General features: G+C 35.2%; 1 protein-coding gene across 10 annotated transcripts in view; it reads left to right on the top strand.

Annotated features, from left to right (window-relative positions):
• Window positions 1-1,221: 1,221 nt before the first annotated feature.
• Window positions 1,222-20,256, top strand: part of LOC135222880 (slowpoke-binding protein-like) — a 232,133-nt gene continuing 213,098 nt past the window's right edge. For 3 of the 10 annotated variants that reach the window (XM_064261243.1, XM_064261241.1, XM_064261240.1), the window contains exon 1: window positions 1,226-2,301. In XM_064261243.1, the coding sequence (XP_064117313.1) occupies window positions 1,829-2,301 (473 nt within the window). In that variant the 5' untranslated portion in view covers window positions 1,226-1,828. Of the gene's footprint in view, window positions 2,302-20,256 lie in introns of all 10 variants that reach the window. The other 7 variants (XM_064261246.1, XM_064261242.1, XM_064261244.1 and 4 more) reach the window with 4 other exon arrangements.

The following is a 20,256-nucleotide window of genomic DNA, read 5'->3' as shown; positions in this document are numbered from 1 at the left end:
GATAAGGGTTTTTTATTTTTTTTTTTTTTTTATTTTTTTTTTTTTTTTATTTTTAGAGGGAAGGGTCCTCATTTTGAAATCGCCGAAATATCGCCAATAATCAGTATCCTTACAGAGAACAGCGTAGCTATCTTTAGATGGTAAGAAATGTCAAGGACGAACGATGTAATAGTAATGAGATTCAGCTTGAGAGAGAGAGAGAGAGAGAGAGAGAGAGAGAGAGAGAGAGAGAGAGAGAGATTTGATAACAGAAAATGACTGAGTCGCTTTTATACTTCAGGGGAACTAAACTAAAATGGATCATTAAGATCAACCCATTTAAAATTTTTTATTAAATACATATACCTCACAGGGGTCAAGATGTTAAGGTTATGGGAAAAAAAACTACTGTATCTCACTGATTATTCCCAAGGAAAATCTTGTTTGGAATATGACGGTATCAGTGTAGAGTACGTGGATGATAATAATAATATTATAATATTAATAATAATAATAATGATAATAATATTAATAATAATAATAATGATAATAATATTTAATAATAATAATTATATTTATTTATTATTATTATTATTATTATTATTATTATTATTATTATTATTATTATATTACACAAATTGCTCTTCTTTTTTCATTCGTATCTCAATAATTTTGATTACAAACGCTGGTTACTATATTTTTGGACCCCGGTTTAATTATGTATTTTAAAGCAATTTGTCGACTATTCATTTCTTTGGTTTTCTTCGTTTATTTTTGTGGAAGAAGTTTTAAATTCAGATATAACTCAATTTTGTGTAATACCCGTCTTTAGTGAACACGCAGTATTCCACATTTTGGGTCAAAGTTATAAGAAATTGTTTTCCCTTTCTCTATCTGTCGTCGTGAATAAATGGTCTTGGAAATCTGTCTTACTTGGAAACCTTTTAATTAGCCACTGAGACTTAATGTCGGTAGCATGTCTTTTCATTGATGTTTTGAATGATCATCTCATACATTTGTTAGGTAGTATACCTGTGAAAGAAGAAACAGGATTAATTTTATTTTAATCTGGTCTATCGATTATGACAATTTCATTTATCTTGGCTCAACAGTCTAGATTAATGAATTATATTTTTAGGAGCTATTCCAAAATGAATGAAAATCTGTTGGACTACATTTATCTGTAATGAATGAAATAGGAAAATGTTTTATTTGTCCATTGCAGATAGAGGTGATATACTTATGTGTGTGGTTACTATCTTTAATTCAGTACTTAATATTTAGTGAAACTATAATAATAAGAGTTACTTATAGTATATTTGACGATCTTTGTAAATGACAGTCCGAGTTTCAATAGTGTGAGGAAGCATTCATTTCTATCCGGAAAACTCATGGTAAGAGTTAGCGTCATTTTGTTTCTTCTGGAGAGGAACAAGGATATGCCATAACCATAGATCTTGACAAATTATTTAATTTTCAGCCGTTTATTTTTGGCATCATATCGCTGTATGCTTTATAATTCTCAAAAGGTTGAAAAATGACGTTACTGTGTAAGTGATGGAAATACTCCACATTCAGTAGTTCCGCGAAAGTCTAATTATAGTTGCGTCTTTTGTCTCGGATAAAAGTCCGAGTTGAATTTGGGGACAGTTCTTTCAAGGATGGAGTGATTCTCCCCAAGATGTGCTACATTCTGCAGGAGTCGTCGAGGATGTTGCGGCTGGTGCAAAGACTGTGAGAGGAAAAAAGGGAGGGAAGGGGTCCCTGGGGAGAGGACCATTTCGTAGCCCCCTTTTTCGGGGGCCAAACCTTTTGCTGTTGTAGTTAGATCTTCAGAACCACCGGCAAGATGATGGGAATGTACGGACAGAAGTTCCGCATGCGGCGGTATGCGAACATGTCCGGTAGGGACTCCCCGCCTACGATAGGCCATGACAGGGTGAACTACATCAACCCCACCATCAATTACGACAAATGGCCTCGTAAGATCCGTCCTCAGCGACGCTGGACTAACAGTGCCGAGGTGACGCTGGAGTCCCCTTCGGACGCGCCCCGCAGGTGCTCTTGCATGGAAAACCTCAACCTGAATTCCGAGCAGCTCACCGCCCTCAGGAGGCACTCGCATGACCACAGCAGTGCGGAAGAGGATGGCTGGCTGCTGCAGCAGCAGCAGACGGACGAAATCCTCCATGCGAGCGCCGACGTCCTTACCAAGATGTTCACGTGTCTTAACACAAATGCCGACCCCCCTCCTACGAATCATCCTCCCACTGACCCCAGGTACAGGCCGAGCGAACGACAGGAAAGGCAGTGCGCCATCAAGTAAGTCGAGAAAGATGTTTGTCTCCCCTCCCCTCCCCTCCCCTCCCTTCCCTTCCCTTCCCTTCCCTTCCTGTAGGTGGCACCTCCGTCCCATGATGGCGTACTTCTAGTGAAAAAGACTGGAAAAAAAAAGACATTTGTGCTCTCCTTCACCTCATCGTTTGTCCCCTTCTGCTGGTGTTATCATTTATATTTGTTTGTTGTTTAAGTCTAGATCCATGGTTCTCTTTCCGTAAGGCTATAATTATTATTCTTTTAAGAGATGTGATTACTCCTGTACTCTGTAGTCATAAAGAAAGGAAGTTGTTGTTGCAGTCTACCCGGATTTGCTACTCCTTGTAGTACTTGTGTTGTTAACAGTAAGCTCGCTTATTGCTGATTCATTTATTTTTGTTTTGTTATAAAGTTTCAGTAGCTTTATACGTTCTCGATGGGTGTGTGAGTGAATGAACTCATCTTTCAACTCTCATTGCTCTTTAGGTTCCTTGTACTCCTTTGCTGTAGCGTACTGTCTTACTGTCAAATATTGAAACTAATTTTGAGAACCGTTGTTAGACTTTGAAGGCAATTCATCCTGTACTTCACTTCTACTAAACTTGCTGAAAAGTGTCCCTAAGCTATTGGATTGTTTCCGATTGTTCTATTACTGCTCTTGATTTTGGAAGTCCTTCTTTTGTATCTTAATTTGTTTTCTAATTCCCAAAACTCAGACTAATAGAGCAATTATTAAGGCGTGAACATAATTACTGTTTATAACCTTATGATATGGATATTTACCTAAATTCTTTCAAATGTTTCACATCGTCAAAAGCTGTACAAGTGGTTTTATTGATAATAATAAGACTTGATATTTTCTTAGTATTGACACTCGGTAAGAATTTTCGTTCTGTTGTTACATCGTGGTTCTCTGACCTAGTTTTTAGAACAATTTTCTCTTCGGTACGGGAATCATGTCTTCTGTCTTGAGATGTCATGAAAAATTGTTGATAGGTGCAGAAGGTTTGTCTTTTCCATTGGGAAATGAAAAGTTCATTGTCAGGTTTGTTTGCTTCTTAGTCAGGCATTGCTTTAAGTTGTATTTTGACCATTTTATCGGTGTATATCAAGAGCACATGTTTTTTTAATGTTACTTTCCTTGCAATTGAAATACTGTTGCGCTAAGCTAACGAGTTCACTTTTCCAGCCTAATTTTTTTTCGGCAAACAGTTCTTATCGCTTTAGCATCGACCCTTATTTGACCATTTTGTTTCGCAGATCACCTTATATCCCCATTATCGCCTGAGGTTTTTTCTATCGTCACCTTTGGTTGTATCCTTATTATTAGCCATCACATGCCCATTCGGGTCTGCTGTGAGGGTTTTGGATTTATATGTTGTCATTGTCTTATAGCCAAGAGGCCTGGAATTCATTTTACCATTATCGTTTAATCGTGTTGCCTGTGATTCATTGTCATTGTTTTGCCTCATGGTGTCGGATTATTTTTCCATATCTTTCATCATGTGGTAACAGGGCTTGTTAACTTTATCCTTATTTCTGAATATTTTACGTCATTTCCTCCACTCACATTTTTCCACAGTGCACTATTTTCGCTACGCTTTGCTGGGTCCTAGACTTGTTTTGTTTGTCTTGCCTTACCTTAAGTTTTGTTAGATTTTGATCTTCATTATTTCATAATGTATTTGTCCTCTGTATTTATTTCTCTTGTGATTTTCCTTACTTATTCTCTTGCGCTTGTCTTTTCCCTGACACGACTACTTTTTATCGTGGATTCTGTGTCCTCGTGCTACCCCAACTTCCAGTTTATTGTTCTTTTCATCGTTATATTTCCATTCACAGGTTTTCCTGCTTTACCATCAGTGTCATAGTTGTTGACCTTGAAGTGATTTATTGCCTTGCTCGCTATTCCTGTCGGACCAGTAATCTCTCTCTGCTGTATAACATGGACCGGCTGTCTTTGCTTGCTACATTATATTATATGTACTCTCCTCTGTGTCAGTCAATATTTACGACTGGATCGACGCCAAATTATGCCACTTTCAGACTTCCATTAATGTCTTATTTCCACGTCAAATCATCCCAGATCTTTTGATGTGACATTCTCAAGGTTTTCCTTGTGCTGATCTTGGCTGACCTTTGTGACATTGGCCTTCTTGCTCGTATTACAACTATTGAAGGTTTCTGATTATGTTGACCCTAGCTGAGAGAGAGTCCCCAGGAATCCCTATCTGCATTCTTTATTACGTAGTTCATAGATAATTTCGTATCTCGATTTGAATTCCAAAGTTATCTGTTTTCATAATTCGTCTTGAATTGTAGATTCTTGCTGGCTTCGTTGGGCTTTTTTTGTAGACTTCACAGGTATTTCTTCCTATAAATTATTAATACTGAGTTGCAGAGCCTAGCTAATTTCGTTGTGCTATTTGAAGCTTAAATTTTTTTTCATATACAAAATTTATAATGATGAATTATAGAGTCCATCTGATTTCGTATCGCGGTAGTTCCAAGATTTTTAATGCTCTGTAGTTGTAGCTAATTTTGTAGAGAGAGTTACATCTTCTAAGCTCGTAACAATGAATTGTAGAACAGATTTCTAAGGAACGTATCCCAAAGTTCGTTTTCGTGCGTCACGGGTCCTAGCTCAGCTTCAGAGCGGCTAAAAGTCCTGAGGTATTTTTCCCATTATCTGTTTTGTAAATTATAGCTCACACAAACCTTCAGTGTGTGATAATCCTCAGCTTGTAATTATTTGTCATATTATAGGTGTTTCTATTGATTTATTATTCTGTTTTTCAGCTCACGCCCTCAAAATATGTTGAACGGAACGTAGAGAGCGATTACGATTTCAGAATTAAAGAAAAAAATCCAATAGTCTGAGAAAGTGGCATTTACAGTTGAACTTTTGTCACCTAATTGTATCTTAGAAGGCTTTTGCCACTTCGATTGTGTTTAGGTATTGATGATGAAGTCTATGCTTCATTCTTATGATCCTCCTCTTTCGCAGTTTTAAGTTTAATTATAGTTAATCATTTAATTACTATTAATTAGTCCGTTTTATACATAATTTTTTTATTTTCCATTTTATTATCAAACGGCTTAATTTTAGAGGTCTTAATGATTATTTGTTTATTATGAAATCCTCTACATTATTCATTCTTGTTCAAATGTCATTCGTTTCGTAGTTAGCTGTCTCTACACATCACGTAGTTATATATGTGTTGTAGAAGTACTTTGATGTTGTACTTAATGTCTGTCGTAGAAGAATTGCATAATTACTCACCTCACTGTGAAAAGAACAGCACTGTCAAGAAAAATAAATTGTGAATTAGTAACAAATTGTCAGATGTTTTTCATTTTTTCTGGTAAGAGCAACAAAAGCGTTAGCTGTGGACTTTCTCCATTACTGTTACTAATAATATTAGGTGTTCATCATAAAGAATATCATTATTATGAAATTTAATATTATGAGTATGACAACTGAACTGGGAACCCAGTTTTCATTAACAATAGTGTAATGAGAAGGATAACTTCGGAAAATATGTCCTCGTTAACACGGCAAGTTTTGACTTTTACCCGGAGGCTTTCAACGGCCGTTTTAACTCGGCCGAACATGCGTTAGTAGGCTGATCACGTCCTTTCTCTCCGGATGAGTTCATTCTACAAGGATATTTGGGGGCGATAAATGAAGCGCATGAGCGTCCCGGAGGGGCCTGGTATTAAGATCTTGTTCTGTTATCCCGTAAGAAAACTGTACCGAGTCTCTTTTCAGAGAGACCGGAAAGCGGCTGGATGGTTGATTTAGAATGATGAAGACCTCACCCTGCCAAGGGCAAAATGTAGGCGTGGTTAAATGTTAGAAGTAAAAAGATGTGAGGTATGGACCTAAGGGCCCAGCTAACCATCAAAGACGACTCGAGAGCGCTGTCTGCCATCTTGAAACATCCTGTAGTAAGCGGCCAATATTTGTGGCAAAACTGTAGGAAACGTTCGTCATCCTAGTGCAAACATGAGCTGCTCAAGGGGTATTGTCACGGGAACACACGGGAACTCTTTTCCTGGCCTTCTTAACAAAAAGGGCTCGAACACTATCTGCTTCGTTTTTGCCGCCAGTTCAGAAAATATTTGCCGGGAATATGCTAAAATATGCTAGAAAACGTTTTCGTGTGGCGCCCTCTCAAGGGAATCCGTGATAAAACATTTCCAACGGGAATCCTGTCGTGGGATTGACGATTTGCATCCCATTTTACCTCATGTTACAAATATGCAATTAGATTTGGAGGTTCCAGACTTCGTTATCATGTTTATGATAATATTGATAACTTTGTTTGAATCAAGAAAATATAAAGTTTGTTGGTTCCCTTTGGCACTGATTTATTTTCTTCCGGAATCCTGGCACCAATTTTCTTTTGTTCTGATCGTTCATGTTTTTTTCTCTCTTACTCTCTCTCTCTTATCTATATCTAATATTCTGGTTTACTGATGCATATTTCTTTTTCTAAAACCTCTTTGTGCAGCCAGGTAGCGGCCATTCGTTTTGCGAACAATATTGTAGGGACTGCTAATAATAACAATATTAAGAACTATATAGGTAGCTAAGTCCCTACCTTTGGAGATGGTATTCAAACTCAATTTTAGCATTTTCCGCTCGCTTTCAGAGGTCTCTCAACATTAGTTCTTGGCTTCTGTTCCAGATAAAGTGACATTTATCCTAATATCAGTTCCTCCTGAATTAAAGATGACTAATGAAACAATTTCGCCATTCTTTGAAGATTCATAGGAAGTTTCGAAGGAAAACGGAACTTTATTTTTTTTTTTTATTCTTCCCATATCATACATTTTTATCTTGGTCTGGGCAACATAAGGACAGTGAAATCTTAAGCAGTGAAACCTTATTTTTCCGGTTTTTTAGTAATTGGACTCTTCTAAAAAAAAATAAATAAATAAATAAAAAAATAAATAAATAAATAATAATAAATAAATAAATAAATAAATAAATAAATAATAATAATAATAATAGTAATAATAATAATAATAATAATAATGATGATGATGATGATGATGATGATGAATTAATCAATACAGATATGATAACCTTCTATTATTAAAGTACGATAGTTGACGTAATCATATTAGTTGAACATTTCAATTGTACGAAAATGCATTGTCAAAAATCCTAAATTTATTTGTTTTAATTAATGTTCAAACTTTGCTGAATATGATTTAGATTATTATTATTATTATCATTATTATTATTATTATTATTATTATTATTATTATTATTATTATTATTATTATTATTATTATTATTAGTCGAAAAAAACTCATAATCACATGAGTCAATAAAATGGGAAATAAAATCCACTGTAGTATGCCTGTTTTATTTTGTTGCTTAAAATATATACACATTCAAGAGCCGAACCGCTTCTCAGAAGATATAGGCGATTAGCTGGTTTGCCGTTAGAGAATGAAGGTATAACAGGAAGAGCCAACTACACATCTTCAAACAACTTTTTGTAATTCTAGTCAGATTTACAAGGAAAACCGTGCAGGTCATCGGAAGCGTTCTGCTGTGTATATTTTAAATAACAAAATCGATCAGGCACACTGCTGTGGATTTACTTTCCCATTATTATTATTATTATTATTATTATTATTATTATTATTATTATTATTATTATTATTATTATTATTATTATTATTGCTGATGCTGCTGTTATTGATGTAGCTTTCATTTTCACGGTTTGTGGTTTGTTATTCATGTGGTCACACTAAGGTGCCTAATTAGTTTCTAAGCATGAAGCCTAAATAATTATAATAATAATAATGAAAAAAGACTATGTCAAAGGTAACTTCAGAAATAGACGAACTGGCAATTTACACTCCCGGTAAAGATTTGCAGACATAAATAGTACAAACTCAATTAATTGATTGTATAACCTTTTTTTTGCACGGAGTTAGCCGCCCAGGATTTTCTTTGATGTTATTGTATGCTTTGAATTTTTCCTTCAAAAGATTTTTTCTAATCCGATTTTTACGACGCATGACAAGCCTATTGTTTAAATGGATCGGAATAATGTTTTGTTTGTAAACCGATTGAGTCATTGTGCAAGGCTGTCAGTAATTGACTTAATCATTTGTTTCAATAAACAACCATCATTGGAGAGTGTCTTTGAAGTTATGAAGAAGCGATTGATTACTTGTAATAAAAACAATTGTGAAACGTTACCGCTTTTACAACAATAATTCTTATTACTAAATTAGATTAAATCTTGATCAAAATTTCCCTCAAGCAAAATATATATATATATATATATATATATATATATATATCTATATATATATATATATATATTTACGAGTACATACACATTTATTCTTATTCCCTAACCTTTGAGTCAGTGTCCTCTACAGAGAGAGAGAGAGAGAGAGAGAGAGAGAGAGAGAGAGAGAGAGAGAGAAGGAAGGTCGTAGCAAAGACCGCACTTGTATCAACATTCATCTTGTTTTTCATTCTATTTATTAGACCATGGAATCTCTGAGCACCGTCTTCTGTTTCCGTGCCTTTCCAGTACGGAGAATTTAAGTGCCGACGGACTCGTCATTTTGTTGGCTTCGGACACACTTCCCTGCCGGAATGGTAAGTGAGTGGTCTTGGACCCAGGAAAACTCAGAGGAAAAGAAGTATGATATTCACACACACTCATATATATAAATGTATGATGTTGTTGATGTAGCTTTCATTATCACGGTTTGCGGTTTGTTATTATAAACGTGAATGAAGCCTAAATAATAATAATAAAAAAAACCCGGTCAAAGATAACTTCAGAAATAGACGAACTGTAATTTTACATTTCGGTATATATATATATATATATTATATATATATATATATATATAGTATATATATATATATATATATATATATATAATATATATATATATATATATAATATGATAGATAGATAGATAGATATAGATAGATAGATAGATATGTATGTATAAATTTCTATGACTGTTTGCCGTTTGGAGTCTGCTATCTGCTATCCTCTGATCTTCCTTTCTTGACACTGAGGCGGTTTCTTTTATCGTGATGCAGTTTGCCGTGAAAATTTATCCCCTTGTGAAAGATTATCGAGTTTCACTAAGAAAGGAAACTTGGCTCAGGTCTCTTCTCCTTTATTTATTTCGCCTTTGGGGATTTAAAGCTAAAGTCATGTGCGCTTTTGTGTGTGTCCGCTCTCGCGCGTGTGGTTTACTTTTAGAATCAAACGTCTTTTACTGCGAAATGTATCCACTGCTTCCTCAAGATACTTTGTTTATATCGTTTTGCAAGCCCTCGGGGACCTGGAGCCTTTAGTCGTATGTGTGTGTAGTATATATAAAAGGTATCGGCGCTTTTCCCAGGTGCCTGCGCAATTTGTCTTGAGAGTCTTACGAAATTTTAAATTGTATTTGTGTGCGTGTGTCTGTGTTTTCTGTGTATTTTCACTTGTATCCTTGTGAGAAATGTATATATCCATATACTGGCTTATTTTCTTACTCAGAACTTTAGGACTGAAGTGTTAGTGCGTGGTCTATGTGAGTATATGTGCAAGCAGAATTCCCGTTCAAATGGTAGTCTGTTTTCCTTGGTAATTGTGTTTTAAAAGACCTCGGGTCTCAGGAATACTGGAGTATTTCATTAGCCTGTTCGTGGGTAATTTGCACTTTGAATGAATGTCCTTTTTGTGGCTTAATCCACGTAGACGGCGTATGTTATAAATAATAATGATCATTTTTAAACCTATAAGGAAAGGAACACATGTTTCATGTTCTTTAAAACTTGATTGAAATTTGATATTCAAATAAAATCACTGTTTTTATTTATGTATGTTGGATTAAAATGCCAATTCGTTTCCATGATTTTTCCACGTGGTGATTGTTGATTCATTATTCGTTGCCTTCTTTCCTTTGAAAATAAAAGAACCATGATACAGCTACTCCCTCTTGAATATGTAACTATCAAAAGTGTTATGCTTCAAATTTTAGGGAATTAACTTTTGGGATGACACTCACCGGTTAGTTAATTAACAGTTACATCATTTATTCTTCAGTTGAAAAGAGGCACCTGCTTATCTGTGGTTAATCTTATTAGTGAGGCGAGTGTCGTACCCACAAAAGTACGAGTTTTACATATATGTATAATATATATATATATATATATATATATATATATATATATATATATATGTGGTGTGTGTGTGTGTGTGTGTGTGTGTGTGTGTGTGTGTGTGTGTGTGTGTGTTTGTGTCTTTGTGTATATATGTACTTGCGTATGTTTGTATTATACGTACAGTATTAATATATATATATATATATATATATATATATATATATATATATATATATATATATATTATACTGTATATACACTTATATATATAATATATATATACACATAAAATATACATATACATACATATATCTCATCAGTAAAGTATTTGGCTTACGCGTGCAAGCCCCTTAGTTTATTCCTAGCTTCAGCTGAGGTCAAGAAAATGGCATGGGGCCAGCAGCCTCATTCCCAGGGACTTAATGAATTATAAGGTGTCATGAACTTTGTGTCGTAATCATACTACGGCTATAGAGGAATTTGTTTGTACTGAGAGCTTTAGTTACGCAACGGCAAAGTCTGTATTTATTTCTTTCATAGAAATTCATGACCGTCAAATTAATAACTCTTGATTTAATTTCGTTTTCCAGAGTAACGCATCAACCACGGAAAATTATACATTACTTTATGTGTCTGCCAAGTTAGGCTCAGAATGATTCAAAACTCAATCATTCTATATCATAGCAATAAGCTTTCCCAGTTTTACATTTTTGTTATTGTTATTATAAACGTTTTACATATTTACCGATAGACATTCCTGCAATTATTGCTATTACTGTATACGAATTCACTGAAGTATTTTCAGTTTGGTTTCTGAGACAGTTGGAATTTTTGGTAATTATTATAGTTATCTTGGTATTTATTACTACTCCATTTTGCACACCCTTTATTTAATAAGGTATGTTTTTTTTCTAATATAAAGTTTGATCCAAAAATTGTGCAAATTAAACGGTTCATTGTGTTCAATTTCCTCTCAATATTTTTCATGATAAAATTACTTTTAATATATGCAGCCAGTATTAATAAACCAGTAGTTATTTCATTTCACAAGCATGCAATACGTAGTGGTATTAATCTAAACTTGCACTGCCATAACAGACTTGACAATTATTACTGCAGTAGAAGCTCTAAATAATATTTTAGTAACGATAAATAAACATTAATCAGTTGTACACTTTTGTAATGCAAATAATCCTCACGATTAGCCATTAAACCTTAGAGGTATAAAACGTATTCCTCGTTAGAGAGAGAGAGAGAGAGAGGAGAGAGAGAGAGAGAGAGAGAGAGAGAGAGAGAGAGAGAGAGAGCCAGGAATGGATGTTTAGAAGAACGAGAAGGGAGGGAACAGCTGGTTAAGTTATTGGAAATGCATTATCAATTTCATGATTACTTCGAAAAGAGCAAAAAATGTAAATGATTCATCAGTAATGGATTAATTTGCAGTAGAAGGAAGAGTCAGGTGATGAATATCATGGCGATAAGGTGAGTGGCCAGAGTGAGAATAGAGGAACCGAAAGTGAAAGGCGTAGGTTGTTGTATTTGGTGGTAAAAGAACCAGGAGTAGACAGAGGAGCTTTAGAACGGAGGAAAGAGGTAAGAATTGGCGCGGGCGAAGAATGTTTCAAAATGAAAGACAAATTTGGATTCAGTAAAAAGGGAAAATTGAGAAGTTGAAAGCTGTGTAGTCGGGGTCTAGATAGTAATGAAGAGAGATTGGGATAATGACGGTTGCCCATTTACAGTGGTTCCAAACTTTTTGTTTTTGTTTTTGTTATGCCCCACCTAATCACCCCTAAAATCCTGATGTCCCTGTGGTGATATATATTCTTATATATTCACGTGGAGGAAGCCTAAAAGGCCATTAATTTGGTTTAAACATTCTCAAATTCCCCCCCCCCCTTTGAAAAATCAAATTATATTTTGTTGGGGCGTGCACCCCACGTTGGGAACCACTAATTTAGAGTTAGTCAGGTTGAATCAAAATCTTTTGAAACAGTAGTAAAATTTAAGGGAGATTGGTGTAAAAGAAGATAAGGAGCTAATCTGATAGGAAGCAATCCATGGATGAAGAATTGGAAGGTGGCTGGAATAGTTGAAGGATTGAAAGTAATTGAATGACTGGCCACATAATTAAATGTCGCTCAGTGAAGGAACGGTTCTTGGCGAATAATTTGAGGGGGCGGGGAGCGTTCTTTTGAGGGAAAGCATGACCGCGAAAACTTGAATTCTGGAAATATATGTTGCTCACTATACAAAATAAAACTTAATAGAGAAAAAGAAACGTTAGAGGAAGTCTTGACAGGGAAGTGACAACAGCAAATTTAGCCCGGCAACAAGTTTTAGGGATCAAATTACGTTAAAAAAAAAGAAGCCACGCAGAATGTTTAAAAGTAGATGGATAACTCACAGTGTGATGTTTTGTACCTAGATGAATGTTGCCATAGAAATGATGATGCTTTGTTGAGGGACCAAGGATCTATGGTTTACGGTAGTGGTTCTCAATCAGAGGGTGGTGGGCGGGAGGGGGGTCGGGGATTGTGACCATTTTTATTTGGTTTAATATCCATTAGCATGTACAATCGGTTTTAAATGTGTAAAACGGCACTATAAAATTAATCTATATATGTAAAGGTTATGTATTAATATGGAAGACAAAAGGGTATTTGAGTACTAAATGCATATTTTTGGAATACATCTTTTGAGTTAGACAATTTTGGAAAGAAGGGGTGGTGAATGACATTCTGAGAGCCACTCGTTCACGGGATAGGAATGAAAATCTGCTGTGAGCGATTAGTAGCTTCTTTGATGTGAATGCAAGTTGAGGAATTGTATTTGGAGACTGAGGAGTGCCTGATTTCCTTTTAAAGTAAGTGAAAGTAGCATGCTTTTAAAAAAGAAAGCATTGATAAATAAATAAGTAGATAAATTGATTAAGTGATTAATTAATAAAAGGCAGCTGCTGATAAATGTGAATGATTAGTGATATGAGAGTAAAATGTTCGAAAGCGTTTGACCATTGGCATAAGGGGCTAAAAATAAATCATTCTTTGTAAAAAAAGAAATCATAAAACTAAAGGATGTTAAGAAAATGGAGCAGTGAATCTGGGAAGATGGATGAACTGGAATGGTAGATTCTTTTATATTTTTAGGAATAAACATTTTAAACGATACCAAAACGAGAGAAGGGGCGTATCAGAGCTGATGAAAAAGAAAGCAACTGGGAAACAAGTTTTTGTGAAGGTATTATTAAGCCAACTCTTCTTTTGTAATTTTTTGGAAGCATCTTGAATGTTCTTGGAGAAAAGAGCTATAGAATCAGTCATTAGAAGTAAATTCTCCGATCCGTTTGATTCTTTGGGCGGAAAGGGAGAGAACTGAAAGTGTATTGAGAAGTTTTATCCTTGTATTGTAAATAAGAAAAAAATACAGGTAGAGAATATATGCTGTAATTGTAAATAAGTTGATGGCAGGAAAAGATACCTACCGTAAATAATGACTGATCAATTGGGTGCCAGAAATGGTTGAAAAAGAGGGTTTAACTAACAGGATTCACGATTGTTTGGAATATAATAATTGATAGTAAACAGGTGGCAACTTCCTAGGGATAAATTATTGTGCAGTTGTATGAGATGACTGAAAGGACTGGAAGCTATGTGCACAAGGTTCTCGTTATTGTTTGGGTTATTAAAGGATGTGTGTGAGTGTAACAGTTGTGCTAACTTCTATTATGGCAATTTACTTTTAGCCTGAAATTTATTATTATTTTTTTTTGGCCTATCATAGTCCTCCAATTCGACTGGGTGGTATTACAGTGTGGGGTTCTGGGTTTCATCATGCAATTATTATTGTTATTATTATTATTATTATTATTATTATTATTATTATTATTATTATTATTATTATTATTATTATTATTATTATTTCATGCAGACATTTGTATTTTTATATTTTTTATATTTATAACCTTGATTTTCAATTTTGGTAAGTGCTAACATTTTTTCTGTTGTTTAATTAAAATATATTGATGATTTCAGGCACCCTTTATTAATACACTATTTCATAATGATGGAAATTAGAATTATTAACTAAGTTTTAAGTAAGTTCGTTTACACAAGCAACCGTTATTATAATCAGCAGTGATGTGAGTTCTTCGGACACATTCTCTTCTGAAGAAAATTATTTTAAGTAATATCTTCGTTAATTATGGATTAAGTTATCCTACTTCAACTAACAACTACCTAGATGACGTCAGATATGCAAATGCCGAAAACTGATACGAAAAGTGAACGAATATTATAAGAAAAAACTAAAAAAAAAAAAAAAAATTAAATACGATCGACACGACACCATGGATTTTTTGTATCTATTAAGTGTTACCAATCCTGGTAGCCACACAACTCAATTGTAAATTCTTCGGAGAAACGACTTTTAACAATTGCCAGCCATGCTGGGCATGTACGGTGTAAGGAATTACGCCAGAATCAGCCGAAGGGATTCCTCGCCTACCATTGGCCATGACAAGGTCAATTACATGCACCCGACGGTCAATTACGACAAGTGGCCGCGCAAATTCCGTCCGCAGAAGCGCAACTGGTCCAACAGCGGCGATAATTCGCGCACCTCCCCGACTCCCGGCTACAACCGGGAAGGTCGCCGCTGCTCCTGCATGGACAACCTGAATCTGACGACGGAGCAGCTGGCCGTGCTGCAGAAGCACTCGCACAACCACAATGAAGAGGACCAGCTGGCCATGCAGCAGCAGACCGACGAGATCCTCCACGCGAGCGCCGACGTCCTCACCAGGATGTTCAGCCGCCTGAACACAAGCGCGCTGCCGCCCCCGCAGGACTACCCAGGGTCCGATCCTCGGTACGATCCTCGCAGCGGGAAGCGAAAGCGAAATCCCGTGAGGACGTGCTCCCTCAAAAAGTAAGTGGCCCGAAGTAACGAGAACGAGGCCGGGCAAAGGTATTCCAATATTGAGATTTATCAAGAATATTTTGAAATTCACCACTTTCTTTCAAGTTGCCACCAGTTATTTTTTCTCTCTCTCCTTGATTTAGAAACCTACAGCTAATGCATTTGATAAATCACGGCGATCATACCTATTTTGGCTTTGTCCTTCGCATCTGGTGTCGCGCACAGCACTTTTTGGAGGATTTCCCTTCGTCACTCGTATAGTTTTTTGCTCAAGCTTTTCACCTTCGATGGGAGATCCACTGCGTTTTGCACGAGCTTGATTGTATTTGCACGAGAAATATTTCACTCCGCAAGACCACTCCGCTGCCTCACTCCGCTACTACCTTGGGAGTTCTTGTTGGAAAGCACTGGACTCTCCTTCCGCACTGATCACTTTTAAACGTATTGCTATTTCACCGGATACTTTCAAACAAGATGCTTTTTCAGTGGTCTCTTTTAAACCTTATAAGGGTTGATTCAGTATAAACAACTTACTGAGCATGACAATATCATAACACTCATTGCATTACCCACTTATATCTGTACTTTTTAAGCTTTTGCATCTTTTAATCTTCGTTAGATATGCGTTACTTTTTTTCCATTTTTTTCGTTAGTGTCATAATGATGAACAGAAATTGGTATTTCGTAAAACTTAACAAAGTATTAAGACTGAACAAAGTATGAAATAAAGTTGAGTTCACAAGTTAATTGTACATTGTATTTATGAAAATAACCAGTGTTTGAAATGGTCCCATGCTTCAAGAAATGAAATTGTGAATATTAGACGCCCATATCTGTGCCACATTAGAACTGCCGTGAATTCGATTATTTATTGAATGGTTGTATTTGTTGGAGTTTATAATCGTATTCTTCAGTGTCTCTTGTGTTTCGTTGTTGTGGGAGGGAGTCGTATGATTATATTTCCATAATTATGTTTATCTAATTATTTTTAAAGTTTCTTTGTCTCGTGGCGTAAAGATAATATAAAAAAAGAAAATATACAGTTACAATTGCTTTAAGAAATCTTACTCTGAGGTTTAATCCCAAAACGTGACAGTATTTGCCGAAGTGTTTAAGAGTACTGAAAAATAGAATAAATCTAACTTTCCTCCCATTCAAGAATTTTTGTTCACTTAGTTGTAGTTAGTATAAAAGTTGCTAACGTAAAAAATAATGGAAAATCAACCTTGAGCTTTTCTTGGCAATGTGAGATGTTTTTTGTAATATATGTTTATCTTTTGTATGACTGTATGACGTCAGTCGTAAGTAGTGCTTATAGTTTTCGATAAATCAATCTTTATAACTGTTAAAAACGTCAGAAGAAAAAGGAGCCGCTGGCTGCCAGACTACAACAGGTACTAACAATAGGCAATGGGTCGAATTCTGTCTGTGACGAAACATTTACCAGTTATAATTCCCGTTGGGTGTAAGTTTTTCTTGAGGAATAGTGAACTGGATAGTAAGCGATGTTTGTGGAATAATGTTTGGTCTGCGAATATATACATATATATATATATATATATATATATATATATATATATATATATATATATATATATATATATTTATATATATATATATATATATATTCATATATATATCTATATATATATACTATACATACATATATATATATATATATATATATATATATATATATATATAGATATAGATATAGATATAGATATAGATATATATATATATATATATATATATATATATATATATATATATATGTATATGTATATGTATATGTATATGTATGTATATCCAATGTAGCACGAAGGAACACGTGCTTGAGGATATCCTTAAATCCACGGTAGAAAGGTGAGTGATACTGGGGAATTGGATCCCCCGCGTTTCTGTCGTGGATTTAAGGATCTATTTCCACATTGTAATTCTGAAAATAAAACTCCTATGTGTATTGTGTTGGAAGTGAATGACGTCTTGATATCGTGAGCAAACATTCTTTTGGAATAAGCAAAACTTCACATTAATGCTTGAAGTGGTCCGCCATATCTAGAGCGTAGCCCAGAAAAGCTTAGCAGATATACACAGCCAAAATTTTACCTTACATGTCTGACGGCCAAACAACATAATCTGAAGATGAGTAGTTTTTAAAACATGAGGGAAAAAAAGATGGAAATGGATTAATTCATGAAGTCAACATTTCAACCGTGCACGAAATTTACTTACAAAATCACATTCCCTTTGTCTTGCACTTTGCTCTTTCTATTTCTCTTTGCAAGAGAAAGAATTCTTTTAGCGTCCTATATCAAGTTCCTTTTGCCAAGCATTCATGACAAGCTCGGAGACTTGAATTGGGTTGTTCCTTTTGTTGGAGAGAGAGAGAGAGAGAGAGAGAGAGAGAGAGAGAGAGAGAGAGAGAGAGACGAGAGAGAGAGAGAGAGAGAGAGAGAGAGAGAGAGAGATGCGTTTTTCTGTTGTAGACAGAGAGAAAGAGAAAAATTCCTTTTTTCTTTTGGAGAGGGAGAATAAAGAAAGAAAAGTATTTTTGATAAATATTTGAGAGAGAGAGAGAGAGAGAGAGAGAGAGATGCGTTTTTTTTATGTCGTCAGAGAGAAAGAGGAAAATTCCTTTTTCTTTTGGAGAGGGAGAATAAAGAAAGAGAAGTATTTTAGAGAGAGAGAGAGAGAGAGAGAGAGAGAGAGAGAGAGAGAGAGAGAGAGAGAGAGAGAGAGAGAGAGAGAGAGATTCCATGTTTTGCTGCAATGCCACAAATCATATTTTCGTGTCACATACTACAAGCAATGGTGCACATTTAACACATTTTCTGTGGACTGTAACGTTTACTATTCGCATGACTTAATAGCGATTTCTTTGTACAATGACAGTACTTATTAAACTGATTCTCTCTCTCTCTCTCTCTCTCTCTCAGTTTATGCACATTTCAGTTCGCTCACAGAAACACGCTTAATTATATTGTTTATGGTTTACCTCATTTTTACTTAAACGCTTTGATAAGTAAACTTCGTCACGTCAAAGGAGCACTTGATCATACATACTTATATTAAATGTTGTCTGTGAACATGAAATTCATACTGTTTTTCTCTCTTTTTCAGGTAAGTGCCAAATTAAAACCCAGCGTGGTAAAGGTTTTGAAAACCCTGGTACTTGGTTTTTCTAGTAGTCTGCGGTTTTCAATCATTAACAATTCTACGAAGGACGTGTATCCAGTGAATTGGTAATGTACCCTTCTTTCTTGTTGATTAAATCCTGTTGTCGTCTTTGCTGAGCATTCATGTTGGCAGTGTATTTGAGATTTATATATATTAATATATATATATCTATATATATATATAGATATGATATATATAAATTATATATAGGATAATATATAAATCTTCGTCCATTTGGTTTGGTGCAAAGCTGTTTTATTCCCCAAAAGATCGAGGAATTATAGATATTATGTGCATCTAGCGGCAAACTGATATTAATGACAACTTCGTTCTCATATCTTTCTGCTTTGCATAAACTTCCCCTTCTGAACAATCCATCTTAACTTTTCCCACCTCTCAAAAAGTTTCACTTGCTCTTGCGGCTTTTCCTCCTCCTCACAATGCAACTCGCTTCTCCTGCAAGCATTGGCGTTCTGTAGTTCCTTATTAAACTTTTATTTAACTTGCTTACACTTTCATGTTTTGTTCTTATCTTCAGTGGTACGAAACTTACACTTACACCAGATTAATGACTTAACTTCAATTTCATTAATGGAAAACTTTCCTTCATATACATTTTCATCCTGAAGTCTTTTAATCGCTGTCGACCGGTGCATCATGCATTTAGGAACTACTGACGTGTAATTAAATATAATTCTTCTTTAAGTGGGATGATATATTTTACTGACAGATATGGGTTCAAAGTTCTGCCAGGTTAGTCTACAGTCATTTTCAGCTGAAGGGCCTCATTCTCTATGAAGTGACCCAACCTAACACGTGTCGTTCCCGTAATATGGATTGTTAGCTGACATAGATGACTCAGGGGAACCATAGGAATTATGCTTAGAACAAAGAAAGGATTAACAAACAGTATGCCTTTCTTACTCCCCTTTATAGTAGTATATTCCGAATTGTTTAGATATTAATAAGTGGATCTTTCCTAGATAGTGACCCCCAAGGGTTTTTCGGGGTCGTCATCTAGGACTGATATTTCTGGGGGGTCATTATTTTATGATATTTACAGTCTTTCGTTTATGTTTTCACGGTCATCCACAACGGGCTAGTACTAAACACGCCGCAAAGGTGTATACATAGCTGGTTAAAACCCCCGGGGGGTCACTATCTATGAAAGATCCTAATAAGTAACGTAATCACCGTCATCTTGGGCGCCTGGACTTTGAGCTCTCGGGACTATAAGAGTATTTAATAATTAGACAGGGCTTTTAATGTATTCATTTTTTTAAACATACTTCGATTATATGACGATGCGGCGCTTCGTTGATCATGATTTGTACCTTTTGATTATGTAAATATATCACAACTAACAATGACAACTAATGTTTTTATGCTTCCATTGTGTTACTTAGAACCTTACTTCAATTGTTAATGGTTTTAAATTTTTTATCTGCTAGAGAAACCAGCATATTTTGAGTCTTGATAATAATAATAATAATAATAATAATAATAATAATAATAAAATAATAATAAATAATAATAATTTGCACGTATCACCCTATCCGTTCTGATTCCCATAGTCCCAGAGAAAAAAAAAATGCGCCTTAGTCAACATACAAAGGGAAAGTAACGAGAACTGAAGGGATAAAGCTACCAGATGGGAGCAACATCAAACACATAGATGAGACAGGATACAAATACCTGGGAATAAT

The sequence above is a fragment of the Macrobrachium nipponense genome, chromosome 8 (assembly GCF_015104395.2).
Source record: "Macrobrachium nipponense isolate FS-2020 chromosome 8, ASM1510439v2, whole genome shotgun sequence".
In the NCBI taxonomy this organism is placed as follows: domain Eukaryota; kingdom Metazoa; phylum Arthropoda; class Malacostraca; order Decapoda; family Palaemonidae; genus Macrobrachium; species Macrobrachium nipponense.
This window is presented reverse-complemented; position numbering and strand designations above follow the sequence as displayed.